Here is a 27,431-nt window from a genome sequence, read left to right on the forward strand (position 1 = left end):
CATTGCCACTGCACTGAACCAATTAAAGCTGGTAGATATATGGGGTTTCCCAAAATAACGTCATACAAAATATACTCAATGGATATGATGGATATATTCATGTTCGGAATATGTTATCGCTTGGACAGCTAGGTTTCTTTTCAAAAATATCGCCAGCAACTTGAAGCTCTATATGAAATTTATGACTGTTTAACTGTTGTCAATATCTGTTACAGTATTTATGTGCAAATCTGTTTACAAATTCTCAGTTTCTAATTATCTTGTGGCGTCGTTTTGGTTCGGTACTCAATCAAACTGCAACGCGGGACCTTCAATAAGCGCGATTCTCTCTGCTTTCGATCAGTTGATCTGGTGGTAGCGAGCAGAACAGAGGTGGTATACAGGTTGGTGAGAGCTTCATATTACGGTGTGAGAGTTAGATAAGCAGCAGCAAGAAAGAAAAGTTTGGTGCCTTCTTTTTGCTGGGTGGAAAGTGCGTGTGCGCGAAGAAATCGCATATTTAGATACGATAAAATCGCTGGTTCGACTTGTTTGTAACTCGAAAGGAACTGTTGAAGTAAAGTTTTGTTTCACCCAATATAATAAGTGAATGTGTGCCTAGAGGGGGATTGAAGCCGTCATTCCTGTCAATCCTAGTATTCTAAATAGTAGCAGGCTAAAATTACTTCAAATTTTCACTCTTCTCTTCTAGGCTCGAAAGGTTAGTCTGTTAGTGAAAAAAAAACCGCACTTGAAAAAAATCGGCGATAATGGCTCTCAGCCGCATCTACACATCTAAATTGGCCAGCGCCAACAAGGTAAGTTGAATTAAAATATTTAAACCCGCGAAAAAATTCCTTTCCGCGTTTCCAAGCACAGGCTTGGGCGATTTTCTTTACTGCAGAGTTTGCAAAAAAAAAAAATCTGTCACCTTATATTACGTAATGAATAGAACTTTTCTTTAAATTATCTGCTATCGGTCTCCCTTTTGCAAGATTCTGTACTTCAGTTAGTAATATATTTCTGAGGGTTTTCAAATATAAAGATGTGAAATAATAGTTTTTGAAGTAATATTAGGTTATATTTTGGTAGTACTATTAAAAATCTATGTAGTTTCTATATTCTTGAAGGAGTCAAGAGAAAATTGAGCAGAGAGCAAATTATTGCACATAAGTCAGTGTTAGTGTATTGAAGTAGTACATACGAGTAGTAGCCCATATTTTGTAGTACATAGACGGTTTCATTGCAAGTGATACGAAAGTTGCAAAATGCTCTTATTCGCTCTGTGAAGTGAAGATGACCTGGTCTTGCTTTAGAGGGCGTAGTATAGTATTATGACGTAAGAGTGCGTGAAACTGCATGTAATTACAGTTAATTCAACCAAGCTTTTAACCTCTACAATGTATTCAAACATTGTCATGAGTATTTTTTTGTATTTTAAATTTTTTCAATGGGTTCATATTTACTTTGAAACCATTATAAATTGACTAAGGTATACTGTTGCACAAAAATAGTTAACATTTTCCTAACTTTAAGTATCCAAAATACAACAAGAATGTATCTGTTTCGGAACATAGGACAAACTTGTTGAGGCTATTATTTTTCGATGGCCTTGCTGTTTTCATTTTTATTTAATTGCCGATACTTGAGTTTGTACGAATAGTTGGTAATTAGCAATAAAAACATGCACCACAGTTCCAAGAATCTAACTGCACTGAGCCATATCATTAAGCTTGCGACACGTCTAAATTACCTCCTAGTTGCCGGTTTACGTCACCACGTGGTAAAAAGTCTACTTGAGCTCCGGTTTTGCTTGCAAGCCGCTACCCACAACTGATGTGAGCGTAAGTCAGTAAAGGAATAAGAAAACCGGTTCATAAGAAGATGATTTGACCCTCCGTATCCATTAGGCTGTTACCACGGGCGCGATCGTCTGTTGGTATGAGTGCGAATAATTACGTACGCGTTATGAATCGGCGACAATAGCACAGTTCTCAAGACCCTGACCATGTGCGTGAAAAAAATTTGATACCGTATAATACTAGAGCATACTCACTTCAGGAAAAGGAAAGAGAGAACAAGTTTGTGCCGTGCCTCCAATTTTGTTTCTTTTTGTGTTGTAGCTAACAACTTTGGCTTTGGTCGGCTGTTGGCTACAGCGGTAGTTGTTCCTCTCAACCTCCCCCGCCTGTAATACATCAACAAGTAATTACAGCGCCAAACAGTACCTACATGAAATACGCTGAGCTGTTATGATTAAAGCCCCAAAGGCTGGCTCGCTGGTCGCACCATCCGTTGCTTGAAAATGGGCAATTGAAACGATATGCACTCGTTCTTGAGTTCCTAGGCTTCTCTTAAAACATGTTCTGCTTCTACAGCTGTAATTTTCTTTTGAATAGGCTGGACTAACAAAATCGATATCAATGACGGTTTTGCAGAAATTATATACATAATGAATGAATGGTCTATTGCTTTTCTACTAGATATAATTTTTGTCTTTTCCACTGAATATAAATTTTGTTTTGTAAATTTAAATAGTACAATATCTTTAACTGGTTTGATAAACACTATTTACTTACTTACTAACTTACTTACTTAGATGGAAGTACGTCCTAAGACATGGCCTGCATAATGTGGTTCCGCCAATTCACTCGGTCCATGGCTGCCTGCCTCCAGTTCCGCGGGCACCCGGTACTTTGCAGATCGTGCTCCATCTGGTCCACCCATCTCGCTCGTTGTGCCCCTCGCCTTCTCGTTCCCGCCGGATTTGAAGCGAACACCAATTTTGCAGGGTAGCTATCCGGCATTCTAGCTACATGCCCAGCGTATCCTTCCAGCTTTAGCCACTTTCTGAATACTGGGTTCACCGTAGAGGCGCGCAAGCTCGTGGTTCATCCTACGCCTCCACACTCCGTTCTCCTGCACACCGCCAAAGATGGTTCTTAGCACCCGACGTTCAAAAACTCCGAGTGCTCGCAAGTCCTCCTCGAGCATTGTCCACGTCTCATGCCCGTAGAGAACGACCGGTCTTATTAGCGTTTTGTACAGGATACACTTGGTGCGAAGACTCAGATTATGCGACCGTAGTTTTTTATGGAGGCCATAGTAGGCACGACTTCCACTGATAATACGTCTCCTTATCTCCCGGCTGGTATCGTTATTCTCAGTTACCAGAGAGCCGAGGTACACAAACTCGTCGACCACCTCGAACTCATCCCCGTCGATTGTTACCGTATTGCCTAGGCGTGCCCTGTTGTGCTCGGAACCAACTGCAAGCATATACTTAGTTTTTGACGTATTAATCTTCAGTCCGATCCTATCTGCTTCACGTTTCAGTCGGGTATACTGGTCTGCCACCGTCTCAAATTTTCTGCCGACAATATCCACGTCATCCGCAAAGCAAATAAATTGACCCGATCTGTTGAAAATCGTGCCCCGCATGTCAAACCCCGCTCGTCTCATAACACCCTCTAGCGCGACGTTAAACAATAAGCAGGAGAGACCATCACCTTGTCGGAGCCCCCTGTGAGACTCGAATGGGTTCGACGTTCCACCCGAAATTCTCACACAACACTTCACATCCTCCATCGTAGCCTTAATCAGTCTTGTCAGCTTCCCCGGGAAGCCGTTCTCGTCTAGAATTTTCCATAGCTCTTGTCGGTTTATTGAATCGTATGCGGCTTTAAAATCGACGAAAAGATGGTGTGTAGGGACTCTAAACTCACGGCACTTTTGGAGGATCTGCCGCAGTGTAAAGATTTGGTCGGTTGTAGACCGTCCTTCCATGAAGCCGGCCTGATAGCTTCCTACAAACCTGCTGGCTAATGGTGACAGACGTTGGAAGATGACCTGGGAAAACACTTTGTAGGCGACATTCAGGACTGTGATCGCTCGATAGTTCTCGCAGTCTAGTTTGTCGCCCTTTTTGTATATGGGGCAGATAACCCCTTCTTTCCACTCCTCCGGTAGCTGTTCTGTTTCCCAGATCTCGACGATCAGCCGATGCAGCGAGCTAGCCAGTTTGTCGGGGCCCATCTTAATGAGCTCAGCTCCAATGCCGTCTTTTCCGGCCGCTTTGTTGTTCTTGAGCTGCCGGATCGCATCCTTAACTTCGCTTATTGTGGGGGGTGGCACATCTTCGTCGTTCGTTGCACCGACCACGTCTTCTCCGCTCCTGTTGTGGTCTCCTGCTTGCACGCCATTCAGGTGTTCATCGTAGTGCTGCTTCCACCTTTCGATCACCTCACGATCATCCGTCAAAATGCCTCCATTCTTATCCCTACACATTTCGGCTCGTGGGACAAAGCCTCTGCGGGATCCGTTGAGTTTTTGGTAGAACTTTCGTGTTTCGTGTGTGCGGTGCAGCTGCTCGAGTTCTTCACTTTCCTCCTCTTCCTGGCGACGCTTTTTTTCCTTGAAGAGTTGGACTTGCTGCCTCCGTTTCAGTCTATATCGCTCCACATTCTGACGGGTGGCTCTACGCAGCATAAACACCATTTAAATGAATTAGATTGGATTGTTTCATTTCTTTAATAAATTTTAATGTTGACAAAAATAATAATTTTAATATCAATAAAATGATATAAATAAAAAGCCTGTAATGTGGGAGTGTAAGGGGCAGTTGTATCCAAAACTTTTTTAATAATATACCGAAGCAAAACTGCAAGTACTGCTTTTTATCGAGCGCATATGTATACAATCCTTTGATGTACAGAATAAATACAAGTTGCAATACACCTGTAAATTGCGAATCGAGGCCACCAAACATTGTTCATTGTATGCTTACATAAAACTTTTGAGTCAAGTATTACCGCTTGTAATCAATCGGTTACGTTATAATAAAATTTTATCAACTGCCACTTGTAGAAGGAGAGTTGAGAGCATATATTGATGAATCGCTGATTAATTGGTTGGAAAAATAACCACCTGATTCAACACAGCAACATGTGGTAGATTTTGATGTAATTTCTGATAAGAAGGAGTTGCCTCATCCAGTTGATCACTCACTTGATAAGATAATTGATTTTTTATTTATAACAGAAAACGGGAGCTCTGGCGGTGTCGATAAAAATTATCAGCTTTCCGAAAATTTATCATATTTTCTCTCTTTGATTACAGAATGTTCTCCCAGTTTTGACAAACTACGTACGGAATGCATCTGACAGCACAGATCTGAAGGCAATCTTAACCGACAAGATTCCGAAAGAGCAGGAGCGCATCAAGAACTTCCGCAAGCAACATGGAAACACCAAAGTGGGCGAAGTTACCGTTGATATGGTAAGTTTAGGCTCTGAATGAAATCTTCCTGTCAGTTGTACATGAAGCAGTCATAAAATACATTAACGGGGTTCCGTTCATCGTGGCCTGAGGGAAAAAAATATAAAAATATTGTTTTTGTTACGCATTTTTTTAAGAAGGTAATCGTCATATCGCTTGATTTTACCACCAGCACAGATTTTCTTTATTGATTTATCATAATCTTATTAGATATTGATTACCATCAATAGAATGAGTGCGTGCCACAATTGTCAGCTTGTGCCATTCCGTGCTATAATTCAATTCACAGATGACCCCCGCATATGCAGCACATGATAGCTCTCATCAGCGTCGGCAATTGAATGACCAACGAGAAGGGTAGTATGTCATCACAATTGACAAATTACGTTAACTGGACTGCGGCTGTGTATGTCACCGCTGATGCTTGTAGCAAAACAATCACTTCAAGCGCAGGCGTCAACCAAGTCGATTACGGGGATTTGTTTGCAGGATTTTCCGAATCACATGCATAATCAAATGAACCAGGTCCAGCTGGCAACTTTAAACAGTTTAATCATGTGGATAAACTGGTCTCTTGGTAAATCCTGGGTTTTTTTTTTGCTGGTAATATTTTGTTTCTGTTGGGTTTATAGATGTATAAATAGTAACTTGTTTTTATGACACCAAGAACATTGGATTTTTTGGAATATCCAGACTACATCAACCACCTTCCAATCTCACAAGTTCTGAAAGATTTGCAATCAAGACCGACACTGAAGTCAAAGGTTATCGTTATAGTGTGTACGACATCTGGGTAACTAATCTCACATTCATCGCGTGCGCCTTTGTCCGTTTATTGTTTTGTAAACATTTTCTTGTTAGGTGCATTATGCTGACACAATTGCTTTTGTAAGCAAAATCTCACATTGTACAAAGGTTAGATTCACTGACTAGATTCTTTAACTTCGTTTCCAATGAAACAATGATCAGTTAAATGTTCATCTTGTTGGAATGCCTTATGCGCGAAAGTAAAGTATGTATATCTTTTCATTTCTTTGATACAAACATTTTTTTCCGCTGAGTGGTCAACATTTTGCTTGACATCTAGCTTTGATGCTACATTTTTGACAATTAGCACAGCCACTCTAAGTCTTGAGGCTACTATTAGGTAGAATTTACTGTGAAATCTACTGATGCATTGATGTCACCTTCAAAATACACAGGAGGTCTATTATAGAATGCAGTATTTTTACTTATCAACGAATAATGATAAGTGGCCATGTGATTGATTATATAAAATTCAATATACACGTCTTTTAGCATTGTAGTTGAACGAAAGCGTCAGTTTTTTTTAAAGTCACGTGACACCATAAACTTGTAGTCAAACAAGAAATGTTTTTGTTGCTTCATGATAAAATCAGCTGTAAAAGCTAGTAGGAGTGGGTTCTGTTGACGTTTTCGCTTTATCGTAATTTCCCTGTTGGCACGGTTGGCACCTTTACCTACAACCTTTTCTGTTTGCATATATTACCAGGTCAATCGCACATGTCGCATTTACTAGGAAAATAACCAGTTTGACGGTGATAATAAACTTGCAGTTGTCATCGTCGAACATGTGATGATGCAAGTATGTATAGGTATATGTACTAAACTGATACGATCCAGACCTTGCACACAATACAGGCAGCATGATTGATCATTCGCGGGCGAAGTGATTACTCTCGCTCTCGATGCTCATTAAGCTTGCAGCTCAGTGCTTCCTGTACATGAGGGTGGCACTTTTCATACCTTTTACTTAGAACAGCTAATCAAACACTGGGAATCCAAAATTTATAAATTGTCAAATTTTAAAATGAATTTAAATGTCATAAATTTAATTAAAACTAGCAAGTACGGTAACCCTATTTAGCATGCGATGCACTGCAACAGTTCGATTTCTGAGTAAATGCAATTACACATCTAATACATAGACTATGGGACACGTTATGAATGCAAAGCGCTGTCAATGGAAGGTCAAGCTCAATGACGCGACGTTACGAGTTTATAAAAAGTATATTAAAAAAACTTTCGGGAGGTAGATAACATCTCATGTTTTTCACCTTGAATTATACTGGTAATAATTGAAGGCTTGATTTATGTTTTAAATTTTTCTAACACTAGAAAAAAATTATCTAAATACATAATAAAAACAGAAACCGAAGACGAGACAAAAACTAGAGGAAAAAATTGAATTTCTGGGTGTTGCTTCTTACATAATTTTGGTTATTTATAAACTGATCGTGGGAAAAAACACAACAGACTACCGAGCAACGCACGAGCAATCACATGATTCGTTCATGTTTACTCTTCCAATGTGATAATGAGTGGACTTATGTGTTCGTTTTTTTTTTCAGATGTACGGTGGAATGCGAGGTATTAAGGGTTTGGTGTGCGAAACCTCGGTTCTGGATCCGGAAGAGGGTATCCGTTTCCGTGGCTTGTCGATTCCGGAGTGCCAGAAAGTATTACCCAAGGCTCCAGGTAAGCACTAACTTTGAATGTTATTGACCAACAATTTATAATCAACTTTATGGGGATAAACTGCATTTAACTGCATTAAGGAAAAATATAACTGTCAAGATACAAGGATTAAATAATAAAATGTAAAGAATGGTCATTGTCAGCATCTAATTTACTATCAAGCAACGAAAGGCAGTCACGTCCAGTTGTGTTGGCATTGACGGCTTAGTTTGCAAACCAGTACGAACGCCTCGATGATGTACTTGTTCAGAGTGTAGTTGATTGCGAACGTGGAAATAACATTTAAAGTACAACGACGTCATGTCTACGATATATGGTCTCGTCTACAATTGGAAATTCGAATGCCGTAGGCAAACTGAACTGAAATGCGCCCATTAGCTGTCGATTATGTTCACCTACCAAATGTTACCGCAATCGAAGCTTAATTAGTTTTGGATGATTCAGGAGAGAAATCCTGATTCTATTTTTCATATGCCTCAAAAATTTACTAAAAGGAATGCATTTTTCTTTGACTAAAAATGTTAGTTTTAAGAAAGTATTTAAATTCTCCTGTTACTGTTTCAAAAACTACGTCAATTCTGTTGTGTGGATTTCATTTCGATCCAGTGTGTGGGTTCGTCAACACGACTGTAGGACAACCTGTTTTCAAAGTTGATCATGCAAGTCGCAGCACAATCTTATATTTTCGATAAAAAAATAGTTTCGGTTCACGAACAGCATTCTCAAGTTTTCACGTGTTTCTCTCAATATACCTTTGTATCAATGAGAGATGTGTTATTTTCTAAATAGTATTTGAAAAATTGTACCAATCGGTGCAATGTTATTAAAGTTTAACATTTTAAAATGGTTTTGTTATTGTTTGAGATGGACTTTGACAAAATAGCTGTCGGTACTCTCATATTTCCATGTTTTAATCGTTTCAAAATCGTTCGTTTCAGGTGGCGCTGAACCTCTACCCGAAGGTCTGTTCTGGTTGTTGATCACCGGTGATGTTCCCACCAAGGCTCAAGTGGATGCGCTATCACGTGAATGGGCGAATCGCGCTGCATTGCCGTCGCACGTTGTTACAATGCTGAACAACATGCCAACCACTTTGCATCCAATGTCCCAGCTGAGTTGCGCCGTGACTGCTCTCAACCACGAGAGCAAGTTCGCAAAGGCTTACTCCGAGGGTGTGCACAAGAGCAAGTACTGGGAGTACGTCTACGAAGACAGTATGGACTTAATTGCTAAACTGCCAGTTGTTGCTGCCACTATTTATCGTAACACGTACCGTGATGGCAAGGGTATAGGTGCCATCGATCCAAAGAAGGATTGGTCCGCTAACTTCACCAAGATGTTGGGTTACGAAGATGAAAAGCTCACCGAATTGATGCGGCTGTATTTAACCATCCATAGTGATCACGAGGGTGGCAACGTATCTGCTCATACAGTTCATCTGGTTGGTTCAGCCTTGAGCGATCCTTATCTGTCGTTCGCGGCAGGAATGAATGGATTGGCTGGTCCACTCCATGGTCTGGCCAACCAAGAAGTATTAGTGTGGTTGCAAAAACTACGCAAAGAGCTTGGTGATAATGCGGGTGAAGAGAAAGTCAAAGACTTTATCTGGAAGACCCTCAAATCGGGACAGGTAATTACAACAAAATTATTCATAGATAATCTAATTGATAATTAATGTTTTTTCTGTAGGTTGTTCCCGGGTATGGGCATGCCGTACTTCGTAAAACCGATCCTCGATACACTTGCCAGCGCGAGTTTGCTTTGAAACATCTGCCAAATGACCCCCTATTCCAACTGGTTTCCAATATTTACAAGGTCGTTCCCCCAATTCTGACTGAATTGGGCAAGGTCAAGAACCCATGGCCAAATGTAGATGCTCACTCGGGTGTGCTGCTGCAATATTACGGACTCAAAGAAATGAACTATTACACTGTGTTATTCGGTGTTTCCCGCGCTCTTGGAGTGTTGGCTTCATTAGTTTGGGACCGCGCTCTTGGTCTGCCTATCGAACGCCCAAAATCCATGTCCACAGATGGACTGGTCAAAGCTACCGGTGGCAAGTAAATCAGCGAAACGAACTATCCAAACATCAACCAAAAATCAAATCAACAATTATCCCGAAACTGTGGCAACCGTACGAGCCAAGCATAAGCTACATTCTAGAGACAATTTGTGACACCTCGTTGAAGAGACCGTCTACAACTGTCAAGCGAGTAAAAACCTTCAACTCAAGTTTCCTTTCACATCTTTGCGTAGTCTTTGCCTCCTCAAGAATAATACGGAAAACTTCTACTTATATACATTTGTAAAATTGTATGATTTTAATTAAGTGTTATGAGCATAAGTAACTTAACTAATTGTAGAGAGCAAATCAACGCAATTGCCTCATGAGCGCCATCAGAAAATAAGGCCTTGCGAAAAAAAGCCAGCGAATGAGTGGAAGACTCTCGCAGACCTGAAATCATTTTTATTTATTGTATACCTAAAATAATAGGTTTAAACCAACTGTGTTGAATAGAAGCCTTCATAAAGCGTTAGAGAAAAAGAATCACAATAAAAAGAAACAAAAATAAAAAAGTTCTTTTCTCGTGCAGCAGCAAAATTAGTCACCTTTAAACACCGAAGTGAAAATGCTACCTCAACAACCATTTTTCTTAAATTCTTACAATAACCTACGATGATGGCAAAGGCTTGGTGTTTTCGCGATTGATTTACAATGAAGAAGTCACTTGCGAGCAATACTTCAGTAAGGTGAAGCACATTCGAATGGGAATAGATCAAATATTGTGTTCTCTTTTGGATTAAACTGTACATTTTATGTACACTGAATGTGTCCATTGCACAGTTTAAAGCTTAACTTACAAATCTTACCCTGGATTGGTTAAAATTGATATGACAGAAACTGCACTTATAATATACACACTAACAGTAATGTAACACCGTGTAAAAATGTGAATGGGCTTAATGTAAACTAAGCTAGTTATAGCATTAGGCATCACCATACAAACAAAACAAGTCAAAACCAATGATAATAAGCTAGTGAATAGGGCTCAAAAAGCAAATTGAATATAGAGTACTTAAACGCAATGTAGCAAGAGTGATGTAAACAATAGTAAAATTAATAGGTGGTGCGCAGACCAAACTGATATTTTTCTCAATTGTTTCAATTACTTCTATTTTGAAGTTCCTTATGTTTTCACTCTGTTCTTAACATTCTCGTATACAAAGGCTTTTATTCAGTTCAGTTTTCTTTCTTTGCATCTACATGAAATGATAAATGATGTTGTATGGATCTGTTAAAATTTACTTACGACTGCAATAAAAATAAGTTATTCAAATCTGCTCCGTATGATTAAATACTGAACGAAACAGTCCCATCATCCTTTTGTGCATACATCATGTTTTCATTGCCACGTGCAAGTAACAAGCTTTAATCCTAAAAAAAAAATTGCTACTCTAACGAATGTTGGGGAGTACAGGCGGAGGGTCTTGAGTTCGAACCTAAGTAGAATCAGGGCCATTAATGCCGAAAGACTTTTTAGGCATGGGTTTATTTTCAGACTTCTTCTCCTGCCCACTTATACTTTTAACTTTTAACTTTTTAACGCTACTATATACTGACACTTAATTTGACAAGACTAATGACGTTTTTAATTATAGAAGTCCCTTTTATAATTAAAAAAGGCCTAAGGGCATATAGTCAAAACATTTCCAGGGAATCATAATTATAATTGAAGATACTTGGCAGGAGGAGCAGGACTAGTGTAGTAGAGCATTCAGCGTAATTAGGTAGAACACAAACACACATACACGGATAAAAATAATAGGCATATTACTTCCTCTCAATAGTGATTTTGCTAATTATAGAAGTGCGGCACATAGCAGACATCCGGGCATTGTTTTCATTGTTTTTTAATTTGAAATTCGTCATAAAATTTAGTTCACATCGCTCGATTATGGATACTACCAGAGTGTTTCGTTTTTTATGGTGTTGAGGTATAAAAGCATCCTTAAAAAGTTTCTTTTTTATAACATGTGGAGGGTCCGAAAGAGAACCACATTAAGTTTTAGGGACTTATAAGTCCATTACTTTGTGATTTATCATTGTAAATTTAAGTATCAAGATCGTTTCAGTTAAACTCTAACTTATTTTTTTTCAAAAAATGCTCATCTACGTCAAATAAAAAAAAAACAGGAAAAGATGGAAGCTGAGAATCTGTTCTGGTGCACATGGGGAAAAAACTATTAAAAAATCATAACGTATTGTTAACATAGTTTATTACAATTGAACAGAATTAAAGTACGCAGAATTGCATCTACAAACATAGTTGACACGTGAACAGTATAAATTCAAAACTGAACTGGTTCTTTTCGTTTTTCTCTTTAACAACAAAAATATTAATAACGAAACGATATAAAACCATATGTATTACATATGTGGCACTTATTTGATTATAAACGGAAGGCAGTAGACCGTTTAAAGATAAACCAATTAGTCAAACTTGTGATCAACGGGTGAATTTTTTTAACAAAATGCAACAATAAAAAACAGTTGAAACAAACATCAGCAATGAAAATTACGGATCTTCCTGATTTTTTCGAAAAAATGGTTTCACCAACCGAATTGAAGAAGAGATGTTAGAAATGTTGGTATTTTCTATGGGGTCGTCGTCAATGTTAATGGTGCTCTATATAAAACAGTGAATAAAGTTTAATATGGAATAAGCAAAGTGATAATGAAAACTTACCGCGTCACTAAAATTTAAACTCTCATGAAGAACCACACTCTGACTTCGTTGATTACCGATTGACAACGGTTTTTGGTTGTTGTTTTTTGCACTTGGTGATTTTCGACCGAAAAACTTGTATTGTGTTGTTGCTCTTTTCTGCAGAACTCTATGTTGAAAGGTACTATAATTTGAGCTACTACCAATACTTTTCTGTACATTTGGTGTTTCTTCGGTGTCAATGTTACGCGCTATCTTAGGTGGTATTTCGTCAGAACTGCCGGAGAGCTCAATCGGTCGGAAAGGTGTTGAAGTTAGCTGTAGAGTGGATTGGAAGGCAATCGAATTGTTACAATTCATTTTAGATGTTTGATCAGCAGCTGTGCTTTCATGCTGAACTGCGTTTTTTGTCTGTTCGATGATAGATTGTTTTTCTTTAAGTATACGTAGTTCTTCATTTCTCGCATTAAGCTGATCCTCCATGGTTGAAAGTTTCGAAACGTAGTTAGCAAGGTCAGTCTCCAACTGCTCTAGCTTATTTTTTTGAGTCTCCGACTCTGACTGGATATTCTGCAACCGAAGTTGCATTTCTGAATTTTTCTGTTGCAACTGCTGTTTTTGTTCCTCAAATCGCTTTTGCTCTCCATTCAACTTAGCGTGAAGGGAATATAGTTCATTATTGCGGTCCTCCAAAATAGCTTGCATTCCACTAACTTTGTTCTCAAGCTCTTCAGAAGTGTTTCTTTCATTGTTCACTTTGTTATAAGAATCAGCGAGCTCTGCTCTCAGTTTCTCAATACTGTCAGTTAGAGCTTTTATTTCGCTATTTAGTTCTACTATCTTTTCATTAAGCTTAGAGCACTTCATCTCAGATTCTGTAATCTGGATAGTATATTGTTGTTGGAATGATTTCTCTATTTCTTGCATCTTAGATTCCATCTCCTTTTCTTTTTCTGCCATTCTGATTTCCAATCCTGCTAATTCCATTGAAATTTGCAGTTTTTCCGCGAGAACAGCATCAAAATTTTCTTTGAGAGCAGCGTTGGTACAAATTTCTTTTTCGATACGTTTTTCCGCGTCAGCTAATTGGACATTCTGATTTGACAGTAACATCTCAATCTCATTCAGCTGAGCTGAATGGGATGAAATTAATGTTTGGTTCTGATTTTCGACTTGCGTGAGCTGTTCCTTTAAATGATTGTTGTCATGCAACAAATCGTCAATCTGCTTTTGTTGTTCAATGATTCGGTTTGACTCTGATTCAGCACGAGACGTTTGTTCTTGCACTAGAATAAAATAAAAAAACAATTACATTAACAAGATATAGGGTATTGGACTACTTCGGCAGGGTGTGCGCTGCAATGCAATGTTCTATGGAAAGAAGTCCCATAACACTCTCATGCTTCCAGCGGAAGCATACGTCACGTTAAATTTCACTTCACATTCAATTCTATCATCATTCAACCAAAAAACATGTCTGCCTGTAGTTGTTAAGTGATAAAATTCAAAGTGAATTGAAATTTCATTTAAGAAACAATCTATATAAATTTTTTTTAGTGAAGTGTTAACAATCTATATAAATCGATGGGTATTCAGTATACTAACGTTCTTTCTCGATTTGTGCAATTTGCTCTTGAGCCCCGGCGAACTCGCTCTGCAGTGCACGCGTATCTTTGAGCAACTGTACCCGCTTGAGGTCCAACTCGCTCATTAAGTCAACAGCTGTGTTGTATTTTTCAGTCATTCTAGTGGACAGATCGACTTGTTCCTTTGCACTGAAAGTTAAGGAAATATTGTTATTGTGCTTATCGGACGAATAAGATAAAACATACGCATCCTGTAACAACACAGCAATTCGATTGCTGTATACTAAATCCAGCTGTAATTTCATCTTCGACGCGCTAGCCTCCTCTAGTGCTAGTTGCATTATCTCTACTCGCTGACTAAGTCTGGTTTGGTGAATACGACTTTTCACTAACTCCATTAAAATTTGTACTTTATCGTAGTGGTATAAAGCGCGTACTTCTTCCACAATAGCCTGACTTATTTCGTTGCTTTCTGAACTATTGGACTCATCGCCGGAAGTAGCTTGATCGGAAGCGTCTTCACATGGTAGTTCAGAGTCAGTAGGGTTTACCTGTAGAGTTTTCGTCTGTTAAGAAGCGTTATGCGAAGAAAGGTCTGCCTTACCTGTTCGACTTCATCCATGATTTTAAATAAGTAATTTAATATGTGCACAGTAACAGTGAAGTAATGAACGAATAATGGATTTACTCTGCTTTAACTTTCGATTAATACACACCGCGCTAGAGTGGCAACTTTACTGGTAATCAGAGATGTCAAATGGTTTTTTGAAAATTTTACTTCATCTGCTGAAAAAAAACTGCTTGTATTTCGAAAAACCAAAAGTCTTTCGAACTTCGAAAAAATTAGCTGATAGACTAGCAGAAGCACCAAATTTACCGGATTTACCGATTAACCTGCCTGCACGCTCATTATTTGTTACTCTAAAGTGAGTTAGATATGACCCATTTTTGAAAAAAGTGGAGGTACCCTAATTTGAGTACTTTTACGGTTACTCACTTCTGAGTAAGGGCGTCATACGTCAAAAACTGATTAGAATCTACTCTGTTTATGCAAACCAGGAATTAACGAAAATGAGTACAAGTTAAATTTGATGATTTCTGGTTTTTGTAAATCTTACTCAATAAATAAAATAAATTCAGAACAATCAAAATCATAGATTTATTTTTCATCGAAACATTATGAAAGTTTTAAATCATTCACGTGTCTTTATATAATGCGGCAACCAACCGGTTCACAGTTGCCCGTGAACTGTGGCTCATGTTTTTGTACAGTATCATCATCCGTCACCAAACACTGCGAAGGATTTAAATTGTATCGATTGCATGTATTGGGCACTGTACATCGATACAAATGTTTCCGTTCATTATCACGAATAAAAGCCCGACTTAAAACGGCATCGCAGGACACACAACATGCGGTTGTTCATTTTGAAGAGATGTTTTTTATGTTTTCAAATCCTCTGCAATAATGATGTTGGGCTGAAATTGTTATGGAATATTGTTACATGTTGTTTGTAATGTAATTGATTAGGAAATTATTGATTTGATGAAAAATCAAATACTTACTGCTAGCAAACGAATAAAAAGCGACACCAATTGTTCTTCGGAAACAGATAATATCGCTGTTGAAAACTTTTGACATATACATATACTCAGGGGTGAGTAAACATCATGGATAATAACTCAAAACTGAGTAAACATGGTAATTATGAAAATTTGGGTAAATGTTACTCAATTATCCAGTACCCGATAACTCACTTTTTGACATTTTGCATAAGAATACCAAACTGAGTAGATCCTAATCAAATTAGAGTTAAAATAAAGCAGCGTGTGCACGCTCTAAAATTTAACTTTACACAGAAAAATAAAGTTACCCAAACATACACACGCTCATTATTTGTTACTCTAAACCGAGTTAGATATAACCCATTTCCGAAAAAAGTGGAGGTACCCTAAATAGAGTACTTTTATGGTTACTCACTTCTGGGTAAGGGCGTGATACGTCAAAAACTGGGTGGAATCTACTCTGTTTATGCCAACCAGAAATTAGCGATGTCGTTCGGCTAGCTCGATTTCCTATCAGGTCGAGGATCTTTTCGAGCTGGAAATTTTCTCGACTCAGCACTGGGGCACGGTGTATCGTTGTACTTATCCTACAACATGCACAACGTGCTAATAACGATATCGATAACGAATTCTCTCAACAAATCTAGTTGATCGAGACCGCTATTAGCCCTCCAGGCTAGTATGCGATATTGTTGTTGTTTGTTTGTGATTCAATATTGAGCAAAATCATTTCAAATCGCCTGGAAATACGCGAAAATTTAATCGACCATTTTTGATTTGCATGAAACTTTGCGTACGTATTTGGCTTAGCAAACTGAGCATTTTTCACAGATGGAGTGACTTTTTACACCCATGAGTTACATTCTAAAAGGGCGTATGCCTTTTGGCATAGGTTTTATTCGAAGCAATGTAGCCCAGAAACCGTTGGTTGTATAGCAAAACTGTCTGAGAATGAGTTGTAGGAAATTAAAAATTCACCATAAAAAATATATACACTGTACAAAAGAAATTTTTTTTGACCAAAAAAAAAATTAAAAAAACATTAAATTTCAATTTAAAAAAAAAAGTTGAATTTTTTTTTACTTTTTTTAAGAAACTTGACGTTAATACGCAACTTTTTAAAAAAAGTCCAGGATGGAGAAATGAAAAATAATTTTTTTATGGTAGATTAATTTTTTCATAAAAATTCTAATTTAAACATTTTTCAAAATATTTGTATTCTGACGATTTTAAAAGATGCAGAGAGTCATTTTGAATCAAAAAACTCTTGGCAGTAAACTTTCTAAAGGCATCGGTTTTCGAGTTATTTTTAATTTAAGCTCGAAAAATTATTAATATTTTGGAAAATACACGTTTTTCTTAATTTGTCCATGGTTCTCCAGCAAAAACCATACGTTCATTGGAATGCTTGATCAAAAATATACAATTCATTCTTTGACAACAAAACGATTGGGCGAACAGTTCTCAAGAAAAGAGTTAAATGTTCTAAGTGATATAAATATATATGAGAATCAAATATTTATTTTCGAGTTTTATTATCTAAGGAACATATTTTTTTATGACATAGATACTTTACAGAACTAGTTTCACCTTATATTTTATATACATCATAAGTAAATGATTCGTCATCTTTTGGAAACAGCTTCGTTTGTATCTTATTTTCCGAAATCGGAACAAAAGAATAATGCTTTTGTGTGGCAGCTATTATTATAGATTTTTTGAAAATATTGCTCCATTCTGTTACTCCTTGTTCATATTCTTCATATGATACCCAGCTAAATGACATTTTTGATGAATTTTTATACTTTTCTGATTAGACCAATCATACAATTCTTTTGCGCTTGTAATGGGATGCTCATGTTCTTTAGCTAAACTTGCATTCCCTGCCATTCGTTTTAATATGCCACCAATTGCATCGCATGGGCCTTTAACATGAGAAGTCGCAAAAAAATGCCACTCTGAATCGACGTTATAGTTTGTTTTGAACCTGCAAGGACTTGCAAAGTTTTTTCTATTTCCAGCTCCATCAGACATTAATATCGCTTTTTTCAACTCTATTGTTGTTTTCAAAAAACTCATTAATTTGGCAATGAACACCTGAACCGCAACAGTATCGTGATGGAGTACTTCCGAAATTATGATGAAGCTGATATTCTTAAGTGTTCCAGATTCTGAATAGTAAACAACGAAGGGATGAATAGTGACTTGACTATCATTCAAATAACTAAACGAATCACAAATTGATAAAGACTTATTAAAATGAGCTTGACTGTTCAATGTTTTTAATTTTGCAATAACGTTTTCGTTTAATTTGCGTAAGCTGGATAAGCACCGATGACCAGGAAAGGGTTTACAGCATTTGGGCCTGGTGTATTCCATTTTCACTTTATTCATCTTCACAAAATGCAAACTGTTCCTAACACATCTGGAGTAGTGCAATCGTATTTATATACGAAAACAGATATTATAGGTAACCCAGTAGTTATTGGTTGCGTACTTTACAAACAGTTATTATTAGTAAGTAGGTAGTGTTGCACGACAAACATATATTTTTATGAAACATTCGGCAAGGGAGAACGTGTAGGCAGGCTGAGGTTTAGCGCTTGAGTTATTTATCCAATCGTTTTGTTGTCAAAGAATGAATTGTATATTTTTGATCAAGCATTCCAATGAACGTATGGTTTTTGCTGGAGAACCATGGACAAATTAAGAAAAACGTGTATTTTCCATATTAATAATTTTTCGAGCTTAAATTAAAAATAACTCGAAAACCGATGCATTTAGAAAGTTTACTGCCAAGAGCTTTCTGATTTAAAATGACTCTCTGCATCTTTTAAAATCGTCAGAATACAAATATTTTGAAAAATGTTTAAATTAGAATTTTTATAACAAATTTAATCTACCATAAAAAAAATATTTTTCATTTCTCCATCCTGGACTTTTTTTAAAAAGTTGTGTATTAACGTCAAGTTTCTTTAAAAAAAAAAATAAAAAAAAATTCAACTCTTCTTTTTAAATTGAAATTTAATGTTTATTTTTAATTTTTTTTGGTAAAAAAATTTTTTTTTGTACAGTGTATATTTTTTTATGGTGCATTTTTAATTTCCTACAACTCATTCTCAGACAGTTTTGCTATACAACCAACGGTTTCTGGGCTACAATGCTTCGAATAAAACCTATGCCAAAAGGCATACGCCCTTTTAGAATGTAACTCATGGGTGTAAAATATCTCTCCATCTGTGAAAAATGCTCAGTTTGCTAAGCCAAATACATGCGCAAAGATTCATTCAAATCAAAAATGGTCGATATTCGACCATCGGTCATTTGGCGCGATCTTGCTCTATTACAAAGTATGACCACAGACAGACGTCCAAGCAAGAAATACGTTGATAAAAATTTCCGTGTAAATTTTTCAAAGTAAATTGCGTTATAAATCACTTGTACAATAGCGCCGCCTGGTGACCTTATCGCTACAATACATTTTTTTCGCTGGTGTACGATGCTGGTGGTACTGGTAGCGCTATCTGGTTACGGATTGCTACTCCAAAAAACTTTACACAAGTTTGGAACTCAGCTTGGACGTCTGTCTGCGGTATATGATCTTTGGGGCAAGACAGGCAAGACACTTTTGATATATTTCCAATATTCGATATTACAAAGTATTTATCGTTGAATTTTCAGTCACCCGTCTTTTGTATCATAACTCCTTGACAGCACATTACTGTCGGAGTCTGTCGGAGTGATATGAATGTGACAGATAAACGATAAATATCAAAATATATCCACCAATATCGAATAATATTACCGAAATATTTCTCTTGAAAATAAAGTTGTCTAGCCCCTAGGTATGACCCCTATTACAGAGCGAGCGGCGAAAACAATAAAATACAACATTTTGCTCGCCTCGTCTTCTGTAATAGAGATAAGTGACTTTCCACCTACGCACACTAGTAAACGTGTAAACCCATGTAAAGTTGCTTTTGTTTCCTCCAAACTGTAAATCATCGCATCTCGTTGCATCGACTTTTATCACTTTTTACCATTTTTGGTCGATTATGTTCAGCAACTTCTTACGATTTCCGATCATGAATGAAAAAAATTATTCAGAAACAAGTTTAAAACATATAATGAATGTACAACTGGATATTTGTCCAGCTGCTTAATACCCCGTTTACAAAACACCGCATATCACCTGATATCAGGCGATTTGTGCTATCGAGGCCGTATCACCACATACATAAGACATACGTAACAATGGCGTTTTTTGAAGTAGAATACTTCTCTCAGGAAGTTCGGCTACATAGGGATGTGAAATGAAAATCTAAAACCGAAAAAAGTGAAAAATATGTCCAATTTCAAATGCTAATAAATCGGTTAGTATTCGATGGATTTCCTTCGTTCTTGCAGCAATAGATTGGAAAATCTTCTAAGAATCTTCCCAAAATAAGATAATTGTAATTTTATTATTCACACTATTGTACTATTGAAAATAGTCAAGCCTTGTCAAAACGAAAAATTCGACCTCTGATTGGTCGTTATATGCTTGCTTCCCAAGCACGGTCGACAGGATCATATACCTTGCAATTGAAAACATGCTATTTGGCCTATAATAGAGCCTGTTTCAGCCGGAGCCGCTCATAATAGTTCTAGACAGCGACAACAGCAGTCGTCCTTCCTTAGCAGCAGCACTAGCTCTGTGGTTGGTCACCACGTCTCAGGAGCAGCGCGGTTTTTCTCAGCGTGTGTCGCCAGACAGCCATTATTCCCCCCGTGTTGGGGCAGCATGAAGATTGCCATCAGGAAATCCAATTTTGGGAATCAAAATGCCTTTTTGAAGGCAAATAAACAAGTCATTGGAAGTTAATAATTTTTGTCAACGCAAGCAAGTATTCTGTGTTGCATCCTAGCAATTTAAATTTGTTGCACCCGTCTAATTTACTGAATGTGAAATAGTTTCCACAGTGCATGTTGTCCGTGTATCTTAATTCCCCCAGTGTTAGGGCAGCTCAAAGGTTGTAATTAGCAACCGATTTTGAACAGCAAAATGCTCTTTTGAAGGCAAATAAAAAAATAATTGAAGGATAATAATTTTATGGCATCAACACAAGCAGACATTCTGTGCGGGATGCAATCAAATTCTGTTGTAGTTGTCTAATTTTCACTTTATTTAGTAAACCCCCCACTGTAGGGGCAGCGCAAAGGCTGCGATCAGCATAACCGACATTGAATAATAAACTGCCCTGTTAGTACGCATTCACAAAAGCAGTTAGTTCGACTATGCAGAGCTCATATGAAGTCGATTCAATCAATCAGCATAAACAGAATTTTGTCGTCTCCCAGCTGCCAAGTTGCAACATGATGCAACACGCAACAGCGAGCAAACGAAATCGCTTGATGTTACAAACCGCAATAAGATACGGGTTAAAACCGTTGCGTGTGTGAGAGCACCATCGGTGTTTATTCGCTGGATACACTATCTACTGTCTACTGAACGCAGTAATCTGCTTACATGCGACATGGGGACGGGAACATTTTCTTCAACCAAGCTGCGCAACACGACACAAAACATGTTAATTTGTTGCTTCAATGAGAGTGCTATCGGTCCGGCTTGACAGAATGTTCACAAGAAATCATTTTTGTGCATCCGTGCTACGAAACTGAGGAAAAACTTTAGAAACTGAAAAAAGAGGTGGAGCTTATCAAATGATCGCTCTGAACCAGAATGAAGTCACACATATTTTTCAAGTTATATCATTCCACCACGTACGTAAAATAATTCATTCCTATTTTCATCCCTATATAAGAGCCTGTTTTAGTCGAAGCCGCTCATAGTAGTTCTGAACAGCGACGACAGCAGTCCTCCCTTAGCAGCAGCGGGAGCGAGCAGTGGGTACCATCGATAGCGGATAGCGGCCACAACTGTGGCATGGCTGCGAATAAGTGTAGCAGTTTCAGCGGATCTCACCATCGATAGCAGCAGGGCCAGCAGATGCAGGTACAGCGGATACCAATGGTGGCCACAACTGTGGCATGGCTACGGATAGCGTTGCAGTTGCTCAGCAGTTGGGCCAGCGTATAGCATAGCGTAGCTGTTGCAGCGGGTATATCAGCATCGATAGTAGCAGGGTCAGCTGATGCAACGACACTCCCTTCACTAAAATGCTGTTTCACTGTGGTAGCGGGAAGCATCAGCAGCAGGCTTGCATGAAGTGAATACATCAGCCAGCAACTTTCTCTAAGGCCTCTGCCATAGTAGACGCGAAAAGCGGCGCGAACCGATTCGCTCGGCCGTAGGTTGATGTACAGCTCTACTGATGGCTGTACATTAACCTACAGCTGAGCGAATCGGTTCGCGTCTATTATGGCAGAGGCCTAATGGGAAAGTTGTGTCAGTTTGTTCAGAAGAATATTATTGTAGGTAATATTACAGAGATGCGATTGCGTAAATCCGATTTTGAATTGAACAATTGTTCTTTTGAGAACAAATAACACACTTATTTGAAGAGTTAATAGCTTTTGGTACCAACAGCAGTATAGTGACAGCCTCAGCGGTAGATGCAGATGCAGCCGGTACTTCCCTGAGGCCGATGTAAAGGTAAATGGGAGCAGCACGGCGAAACAGTTCGGGTTATGCTTAGACGCGCGTCATTTTTCGTTGTTGATATTCCCCACATGAAACGATGCACTTTCGTATGATAGCGGTGGTATTAGCGGTAGATGCATTTGCCAACACTTCCTCCAGTAAAGCCGTGTCTAGTTTTCAATGTGCAAACACCTTTCTCATTGTGTTAACCGTGCGCCTTAGGGCATCTTCAGCGGTGGTCCAAACCGTTGTTTTGTTCTATTTTTTTGGAACAAACTCAAATTCACTGCTGCACCGGTGGTGTAAATTTTGTTTTATACCAGATCTAAATTGAAAAAATTTGAAACTGGTATACGTTTTGGTCTATTTTTGTCACTTTTTGGAACAAGAAATAGATCGTTCTAAAACCCTTTGTACGCTGCCAATAGGTGGGTAAAATGTCATATTTCAATTGAATGCCTCATTTTTGGCTATTTCCATGTTAGCGTTTTGCGAGTGTTGTGGAATAAACAAAACAAAGATTTTTAGGACAACTCATAATTCATTTTTGTGGCTTTTCTGAAGCAGAATATGTACAGGTTTGTCGCAAAAGGGGGAATTCTGAAAGACCATAACCGTCGCCTTAATTGTATTGGGACTAGAGGAGAACTCAAGAGGCCAGAAAAATGTTCCTAGAAGACACTGAACTGAAAACGTTCAAAATGCTGGGGTGACATTGCGCATTTCGTTTCGAGCAACTCGAACAAAACTAAATGTTCGCTGGGGGGCGTTATGTTTCGTTTTTCGTATTTTTCCACTTTGCGGGTTAGATGAGCCGCAGGACAAATGACAATGACTGCTCCTTTTAAGCTTGAAGCATAACTGGCAATATGTGACCTACGCGATCAAATATTTTACGCTATCCTCCGAAACCCTACTTTTAGCAGAAATTTTAGATCATACCAATCCATCCTGAGAAATGTCATTGACGCTCGGGTCAAACCGTCAAATCCAAAAAGTCTTGTGGATATAAAGTGTCTTGCCAAAGTAATCGTTTAATGTGCGTAAAAATTATCGAATTTCCGTTTGTTAAATATTGAGTGTTTTTTATTATAACAAGTCTCATTAACTGGTAGCATGGGGTATTGAATTGTTGACAGTGTGACAGATGTCAGCGGTTTAAAACAACAAGATATACAACACCGGTGCGGAGAACGAACAGTTGGTCTATATTTGCTGGTTCTATTTAGGTTTCGCTGGTGTAAATCTAGTATAAAGATGTTTCAAAAATAGACCACCGCTGAAGATGCCCTTAGTCCTCACTATCAAGGTAACACAGAGATGTAAGATAAACACTACATCCTATGATAAATTGAACAATTGTCCTTATAAGGACAACAAATGAATTAATGAAGAATTAATTTTGAATTAGAATACTTCTCTCAAGAAGTTCGGCTACATAGGGATGTAAAATGAAAATCTAAAACTGAAAAAAAGAGAAAAATTTCAAATGCTTATAAATCGGTTAGCTTTCGATGGATTTCCTTCGTGTTTGCAGCAATCGATTAGAAAATCTTCTAAGATTTCTACCAAATGCATGAAATTGCAATTTTATCATTCGAACTATTGTATTCGACCTCTGATTGGTCGTTATACCGCGCTTTCCCAAGCACGGTCGGCAGAGTTATGGACCTAGTAAATTGGGAATGCATCATTTGGCCTATATAAGAGCTTCATCAGATAATAAACAAACATTTCATCGGATATTAAATTGAACAACTGAAATTTGAAGAACACAAATGATTATTTGAAGAGTTAATGTTTTCTCGTTTTGCGCTATAAACCAAAGTTAATTATCTTCATCTACATGCATACTCTAACTATTATTACGTGTTTGCGTCGCTTAGTGTTTGGCTACGGTCATGCAGAACGCAAATGACGGCGCGATGCGATTCGGCAAGACGAAATCTGTTGAAATGTATAGCTCTACTTCGCCTTAAAAAGAGCTGTACATTTCACCACGGTAAGGCGAATCGCATCGCGCCGGCATTCGCGTTCTGCATAACCGTAGCTTTTGTTCCGTTCCCGTTTAATGATGTCGTATTAAATGTGCATATTACAATTCGGCAGCACTTCAACTTCTCATTTGCACAAAATTTAAAAATATCCAATGAACTTCATTCAAAATATAAGACAAAAAGAAATTACAATACTGCCAATGAACGGTCAACATTTATTTACTAGAAAAAATGACTGACACGCAAGCAGCCAGGTTATCTTTCTTGTAAAAGTATTCTACTTCAACCTTGCGGTCGTGGCTACTCCGTACCTCGTCCTGTCAAACTGCTCGATAAATAATGAACAAAATGAATTTCTTTTTTCTCGGCTTTATCGAGCCCTGTCAAAAAGTTATTTACAAAATCAATGCAGCATTTTTCTAGTAGAAACGAGACAAATGCAGGGCTGCGAAGGTACACTGCCTTCAAAAATAACTGAAACAGTGATTTTATTCAGAGTGTGGTAACATTCGAGTAGTTCATTTTGTACCAACTTTTTTGGAAGATTTCTTCCTGAGTGTTACGTATGTCTCATGCATGTGGTATCACCATCCATATTACCTGATATCCCATACAATCGAGCTGTCAACGGATATCACCTCGGCTACATGCTATCGCGGATATCATGTTCGAAAACCAATAATAACCACATCTCCAGCAGTTGGCAACACGGCCAACAGACATTTGACGCAACCCTACACGGAAAACGAAAAGTATCCATTTTCATTTTACGAACTAATTTCATTTTTGTCATATGACTTACATTTTAAGTTTTAGTAAAGCGGGCAATGTATGCAGTTTGCGAGGATGCGAAAATGAACGGGAATAGAAGGTGTGACTTTTAGGCTTAGAAAAAATTTAAGAAAATTTTAAAAAATTTAAGAAAATTTTTTCTAAGCCTAAAAGTCACACCTTCTATTCCCGTTCATTTTCGCATCCTCGCAAACTGCATACATTGCCCGCTTTACTAAAACTTAAAATCCATTTTCATGTCGGTTTCACTCAACGGCTTCGTTCCGTGCAGGAAGCCAATTTTGAGTAGTTGTAGATTAATTCAATAGAAGGTATGTAGTATTAAGGGTAATAATACGTCAAAAATACCCAACGTTAAGTTCAATCTTTTAAACTATGCCTTGGGTAGATTTCAGTTAGTTTCATTCAATTGAATTAATATTAGTTTAAAAAAGCGTATCATTGAAAAAAATCTATAAAATCTAGCTCGAAGCCTACTCACGTACCTTCTAATTTGGTGTAACTTGCTTCATTAATATCCCCTTTAAGTGCCTCCGTTCCTAGCTCCATTCTCACAATGCAATTTTAATCTTCTTTTTAATTGGCGGCTATTATTCAAAAACAGAAGCACAAAAGCACGTTCTTCACTTAACATCACCAATTTAAAACCAAAACCACCAATATCAAAGAAATCTCTGTCACTTTCGCGAAATCAATTTCATCACGCGGGTTAAGAATTTTCAACCAGTTTGATTTTTCATCCAATATTGAGTTCAAACTACTCAATGTTGACTTATTGTCAATACACCATCATTAAGTAAAAGCATGTTTAAATAAATTAAGTTGAAATGACTCAGCGATAGCATTGCAAAACTACCCAACACGTAAGTTGTATAAGGTTTACATCATTTCAAGTAGTTTGTACGCTCTGGTTGGGTAGATTTTGTTTTCCGTGTACAAATTTCGCAATTCGCCTTGCATGCGAGAAAAAAGGAAGGAAATATTTCTGCTATTTTCATCCCGTACATTTTGACAATTGCATATGCGAGTTCGCGTTGGTGCCAGCCAACTAGCTGACATCTCTATCCTAATCCCATGCACACGAGAAATAACCTAACTTTTCTAACACTTCCCACGGGTTTTTTTAAAGGTGTTCCATCCACTTTTAATGTGATAGAAATTCGGGTTATTCGCGTTGAAAGAGATTTCGAAGGCTGTTCGCACCTACGTGAACTCTCATATGCAATTGTCAAAATGTGCGTGATGACAAAAGCAAAAATATTTCCTTCCTTCTTTTTGCATGCAAAAACCAAACAAATATCAGCAACACCGTCAACGCGAATGAAAATGAGTGATACGAGTACGAAAAAGATGAGAAAACTCTCCGCCTAAAAATTTTCCTCAACGTGGACAAGAATCAGCCACTTTTCCCGGTAAATTATACGTGCATTTTTTCAGAGTGAGATCATTGCACACGAGAAATAACCTCACTTTTCTGACACTTCCCACGGGTTTGTTTAAAGGTGTTCCATCCACTTTTTATGTGATAGAAATGAAAATGAGTGATACGAGTACGAAAAAGATGGGAAAACTCTCCGCCTAAAAATTTTCCTCAACTAGTGGTACTAACACATTCGTACGTAAAAAGGTCTATAGGGGCCTATTCGCGTTGACGGTGTTGCTGATATTTATTTGGTTTTTGCATGCAAAAAAGAAGGAAGGAAATATTTTTGCTCTTGTCATCACGCACATTTTGACAATTACATATGAGTGTTCACGTAGGTGCGAACAGCCTTCAAAATCTCTTTCAACGCGAATAACCCGAATAGATCATTGCACACGAAAAATAACCTCACTTTTCTGACACTTCCCACGGGTTTGTTTACAATGTGTTCCATTCACTTTTTATGTGATAGGAGGGAGTGAAAATGCATGATATGAGTACGAAAAAGATAGGAAAACTCTCCGCCTATGCGAATTCGTTGCTGTGATCTTTTGGTTTATTCTTGGAAACGCAATTTTTAATAATGTCGTTTTCGTTTTTGCGGTGTAGCTACCCCGCGGACTACACTTTGTCCTATCACTGTTTTTTTTTACATTTTCCGGACTATCCCTGACTACCCTTTTTCTGTCCCGGACAGTCCGCGCAAGAAACAGAGTGCAGTTTTGAAGACACCAACACATTCACACGTATGTGTCAAAATAAAAAAAAAATGTGTCAAAATCGGTTTGCTTTGATTATCGTTCTTCGCGTGTCTAACATCAGGTTGAATTTTATTTATTTTATTTTGTTATTTTGTCATTTTTCAGTAAATTGGCAAATTTTTCGTACAGCAGCACAAACGCGATAAAAGACAATGGCGATAATGACCAAAACAAAAGTGACAGCTACCTCTGGTATTATACGCACACCATTGCAACTGCTCGGAAAGTGTTTTTTTAAGCT

At 37.9% G+C, this 27,431-nt stretch overlaps 2 protein-coding genes across 7 annotated transcripts; one reads left to right on the forward strand and one right to left on the reverse strand.

The window, feature by feature from the left end:
- The first annotated feature begins 328 nt into the window (after positions 1–328).
- On the forward strand, positions 329–11,093 carry LOC129720817 (probable citrate synthase 2, mitochondrial). 4 transcript variants are annotated; one of them, XM_055672590.1, is made up of 6 exons: positions 329–383; positions 692–797; positions 5,098–5,256; positions 7,629–7,755; positions 8,694–9,385; positions 9,445–11,093. In XM_055672590.1, exons 2-6 carry the CDS (start codon positions 750–752, stop codon positions 9,817–9,819), a joined length of 1,401 nt encoding a protein of 466 aa, XP_055528565.1. In that variant the 5' UTR covers positions 329–383; positions 692–749; the 3' UTR covers positions 9,820–11,093. The 4 variants fall into 4 exon arrangements, with proteins under 4 accessions (XP_055528565.1, XP_055528566.1, XP_055528567.1 ...); XM_055672591.1 differs by lacking the exon at positions 329–383 and adding an exon at positions 393–635; XM_055672592.1 differs by lacking the exon at positions 329–383 and adding an exon at positions 393–625.
- Positions 10,714–26,542, reverse strand: LOC129720816 (putative leucine-rich repeat-containing protein DDB_G0290503). 3 transcript variants are annotated; one of them, XM_055672588.1, is made up of 7 exons: positions 26,477–26,542; positions 25,492–25,777; positions 14,673–14,805; positions 14,315–14,619; positions 14,088–14,257; positions 12,504–13,768; positions 10,714–12,443 (listed from the first exon to the last, which is right to left on the reverse strand). In XM_055672588.1, exons 3-7 carry the CDS (start codon positions 14,688–14,690, stop codon positions 12,333–12,335), a joined length of 1,869 nt encoding a protein of 622 aa, XP_055528563.1. In that variant the 5' UTR covers positions 14,691–14,805; positions 25,492–25,777; positions 26,477–26,542; the 3' UTR covers positions 10,714–12,332. The 3 variants fall into 3 exon arrangements, with proteins under 3 accessions (XP_055528563.1, XP_055528562.1, XP_055528564.1); XM_055672587.1 differs by lacking the exons at positions 25,492–25,777; positions 26,477–26,542 and adding exons at positions 15,297–15,547; positions 15,635–15,891; XM_055672589.1 differs by lacking the exon at positions 26,477–26,542 and having other exon boundaries at positions 25,492–25,849.
- Positions 26,543–27,431: the final 889 nt, after the last annotated feature.

The sequence above is a fragment of the Wyeomyia smithii genome, chromosome 2, assembly GCF_029784165.1.
Source record: "Wyeomyia smithii strain HCP4-BCI-WySm-NY-G18 chromosome 2, ASM2978416v1, whole genome shotgun sequence".
NCBI classification, from domain to species: Eukaryota; Metazoa; Arthropoda; class Insecta; order Diptera; family Culicidae; genus Wyeomyia; species Wyeomyia smithii.